Source organism: Argentina silus (assembly GCF_951799395.1).
Source record: "Argentina silus genome assembly, chromosome: 2".
NCBI classification, from domain to species: Eukaryota; Metazoa; Chordata; class Actinopteri; order Argentiniformes; family Argentinidae; genus Argentina; species Argentina silus.
In genome coordinates this window covers 17975914-17979905 of record NC_139656.1, presented here as the reverse complement: position 1 = coordinate 17979905, position 3992 = coordinate 17975914, and the positions used below count along the sequence as shown (strand labels likewise).

Genomic DNA, 3992 nt, shown 5'->3' with positions numbered 1-3992 from the left:
ATGTTAGACATCTGTCACAAGCCAGGAAAACCTGCTAAAAATACAGCTATGGTTCAAGACCACAACATGATATGATTGTGGAAGCCTTGTCAACAACCTGTGTGGTAGACCTTCACCCAGCCATCAGTTTCACAAGAAAGTTAGGCACGTGAATGAAGCCAAACAATGTGCATGGCAATATACAACCTTGAGACACTTCAGCCAACCAATAGCATGTGTTTTTATTGGGAAAGGCTTATAATTCCCAGGAAGAAAAATTCTTCCACTGTGTTTCATACTGACCCAAAACATGTCAATCCAATTTAGTATACATGAAATCTCTTGAGGACAAAATAAATAAATAATTACACACAGGCAGTCATGCATGGCTTGTCTCTCTACAGCCCCGGAGATACATCAAGCACTTCTATTATTAGCTGGTTATTAGTCAATGAAGCATGGGAATGCCAGACGGGTTGAACAGCCATTACCCTCCTAATCACCAGAGCTCTGTCAAGCCCACCTCAGATAGCAGGAAGAGCAGGCTTCTCTTCTCAGACACACACCTCAAGCAGTTACTGACAGGACAACACAGTTGGCAGGAAACTGTGTGGATGTATTTACTGCATATATAGAACATATTGTGAAACAAAACAAACGAAAACATACAATTCAATTGTATTCAAATAAGACTCAAGTGTATGTCACCTCCATCATTCCCCTAAGGTTGAGGACCATGCTTTAGGCCTGGGCCCAATTATCACACAAAATATCGGACATCGTTTTAAACCTTTATTCACTTAAATTAACATAAGTATACATTTTGACATAACTCTGTAGGCAAATGGACCACCAACTCATGAATAGAAAAAATACATCTGACTATTTGATCTGTTGGTCATCCATTTAGCAGTCATCATTGTCTTCACCCACTGGATACAGACCTTTCTTGTCTAAAGGTTGTGTTGATTATATGGCCACCATGAAAGCAAGAACAGACCATTTGGTTAGATTAGAAAATGTTAAACCCTTTGTAATATTGCAATTATCTGGACACATTATTTTCTTAATTCTCACTCTGAAACGTAGCAATTAAAACAGACGGAACGCCCTCCTCTCTAACTCTAGAAAATGTACATTTGGGCTCTTTGAGCATAATGCATTCAAAGGCTTTTGAAGAAAGTTATGATTATCAAGAGTCATCTATCATATCAACAACTGAAGACCCTCACCCTCAGATAAAATACAAGCTAGACACATGCCTGCACACAGTTAGGTTTGAATGAGCAGAAAACTCTTTGCTCATGTATTTCAGTATCTCTGTAGCCGTACCACCAAAACATCAGTACTAACATCCCATGTTAACAAAGGGAGGCCCAAGATAAGGTTGTACATTTACAATCCAAATCATATTTTTGAGGTGAGATTGAGTGAATAAATAACATGAACAAAGGCTGTCAATCAGTTAAAATGTACATTTATTACTTACAATTATCATTATCACCCTGAAGCATAAGTTGTGTCCGCTAATGGATGGAATAACAAATCAGACAGATACAAGTATCTGAGCGTACTGCTCTGTGGATAGAAAAAGTCAGTCCAGCGTATTAGCCGACAATCACAGTGTCGTCATCGACAAACTCGTAGAAGGGCACCTCCAGGTTGAGTGGGGCTGGGCCTTTCCTGATACGGCCAGAAGCGTCGTAGTGAGAGCCGTGACAAGGGCAGTAGTATCCACCGAAGTCCCCAGCATTAGCGATGGGCACACAGCCTAGATGGGTACATACTCCAATGACGATGACCCAGCTGGGGTTGGAAACACGGTCCTTGTCGTGCTGGGGGTCACGCAGCTCAGCCAGGTTCACAGCAGCCTCTGTGGCAATCTCCTTCTCAGTACGGTGACGGACAAAGAGGGGCTTGCCTCTCCACTTGAAGGTCATGTTCTTGCCCTCTGGGATGTCTGCCAGCTTAACCTCGATCTTGGACAGGGCCAGGACATCAGCTGAGGCGCTCATGGAGGATATAAACTGTGTGACCACTGTCTTGGCTGTGTATACCCCCACCACTGCAGAGGCCCCCGTGACCAGGTAGGAGAAGCTTCTCCTCGCCTCGCTGCTGTCTTGGGAGGACTTCTTAGGGTCCAACACCTCAGGTCGCCGGTAGTCTGAGAAGTCTGGTATCTTGATATCGGTGTGAGCATAGCGGACTCCAGCACGTGCTGAAAAAAAGATTAAGAGATGCATATTGGAAAACGAATCAAAAATACATTACAAGAGAGATGATGTGATAAACCAGAGATTATTAAACAGCCCCATCCCAGCATTTAATGCAAAAAGGTATTGTGCTAGAAATATAGAGTACAATCATTTGGAAACAGCTATGTTGGAGCCAAAGTCAGCAACTAGCTAGCCAAGAAGCAATGTTGTTCAACCCAGTTGGAATATTCAACAAGATAGCTACCTAGCTAGCTGCCTAACTTGCGAACGAGATAACGCTAGCGAGTCATAAGCTATCCAGCTAGGGTAGCTAGCTATCGTTAGCTAGATAACGAGACTTCATAAACCAACATTACATTATTTTCAAAAGTTCAATACGACTCCTGGAATGGGATTAGGACGCATCCCAAATATTATCTTTGTAAATTCTGTTAGCATTACTAGGGCTAATGACCTCACAATCAACAACAGTCAACTAGGCCGCGGCCAGTTCGCTAGCATAAGCTAAGCTACACCAATGTCATTGACACAACAGCGTAGCAAGCTAGCTAGGTAGCTTAAGAATACAATGAATAATCAGCACGGTGCTTGATTATTAACAACATTAATCAGACAAACTTAATTGAAAACAACACGTGTTACCGCCCTGTATCCTTGACTCTGGCCAAACAACATAGCTATGCAGGTAGCTAACGTTAGCTACAGCTGTCAAACCAGACTTACCATTTATGCTAACTGAGACTGCAGGCCCAGTCTTGGGACTCTGGCCGTTCAGAGACTCGCGGCATAGGAATGGTTTCTTCGTGTCTAACAGTACTTTCTCTCCATTTACAACCACCCCCGGTATAAGGACTTTGAGGGGTCCAGCAACGGCAAAGTTTGTCGCCTGCAAGTATGGGGAAAACGCCCCCGATCGAGCGGCAAGGGACATCATTTTCGCGTGTGTGGCTTGGTTTCTGACCTTGCCTGCAACAGAGAGGGAACGTGCCTACGTTGGACGTCCAGTTACGTCATGATTAGCGCACGCTGAATGTATCCCCATGTCTTTCCGAAATTTTTCTTTTTATCATGGTACTGATTTGTTGAAATAAATGCCCACTTCTCTCACCTCTACTTTTCTTGATTCCATGCAGTGCTGCTGCATATAGTGTTTGACACTCATTACAGAAATAGATGCAGCAATGAGTGACAAAACAACTCCGACAATAGGCCTACAATAAGATATGTGGGCACATTATGTAAGCAAATAATAAGTATTTTAGTGTGAAATAATTGTGTCAGTTAAGTACAATACTGGAAATGTTCAGATTCGAAAAGGGGTATACTTCCTGTGTTTACAAATCCTTTGAGAGTCCCAAACACATACTCAACTAACATTAGTCTGTTTTGGTTTGATTTCTCATCAAATCGGTTGTTCACTCAGCATCTGATTTGATCTACATTACACATTCATAACCTTTCTATTTGAGGCAGAGCTTTCCTTTACAAGAAATAGGGGCTATTGACAATTAAAATCTTTGAGCCTTTGAGCTTCAGTCCTCTCAATACTGTGTCTGTCACATCACACTTGACATTTTGCACTGCTGTTTTGACCCAAGTTACAAAATCATATATTTGGTTCCTTACCCTGAAATGAGTCTATGGAACGTCAATAAACACTTTGGTTGTGTTTATCTGGGCACTGTCACTAACCACTAATTGATATTATGTTTTCACCAAAAAACAATGGAAGTCAATGGTTCCTAAATTAGCATGTTTGAAATTGTGTGCCCAAATCATTTAAAATTCTCTGAAAAG

The 3992-nt window shown here is 42.0% G+C and overlaps 1 protein-coding gene across 1 annotated transcript; it reads right to left on the bottom strand.

Moving 5' to 3' along the window:
* Window positions 1-758: 758 nt before the first annotated feature.
* Window positions 759-3166, bottom strand: uqcrfs1 (ubiquinol-cytochrome c reductase, Rieske iron-sulfur polypeptide 1). Its single transcript, XM_083665535.1, has 2 exons — window positions 2919-3166; window positions 759-2197 (listed from the first exon to the last, which is right to left on the bottom strand). Exons 1-2 carry the CDS (start codon window positions 3127-3129, stop codon window positions 1587-1589), a joined length of 822 nt encoding a protein of 273 aa, XP_083521661.1. The 5' UTR covers window positions 3130-3166; the 3' UTR covers window positions 759-1586.
* Window positions 3167-3992: the final 826 nt, after the last annotated feature.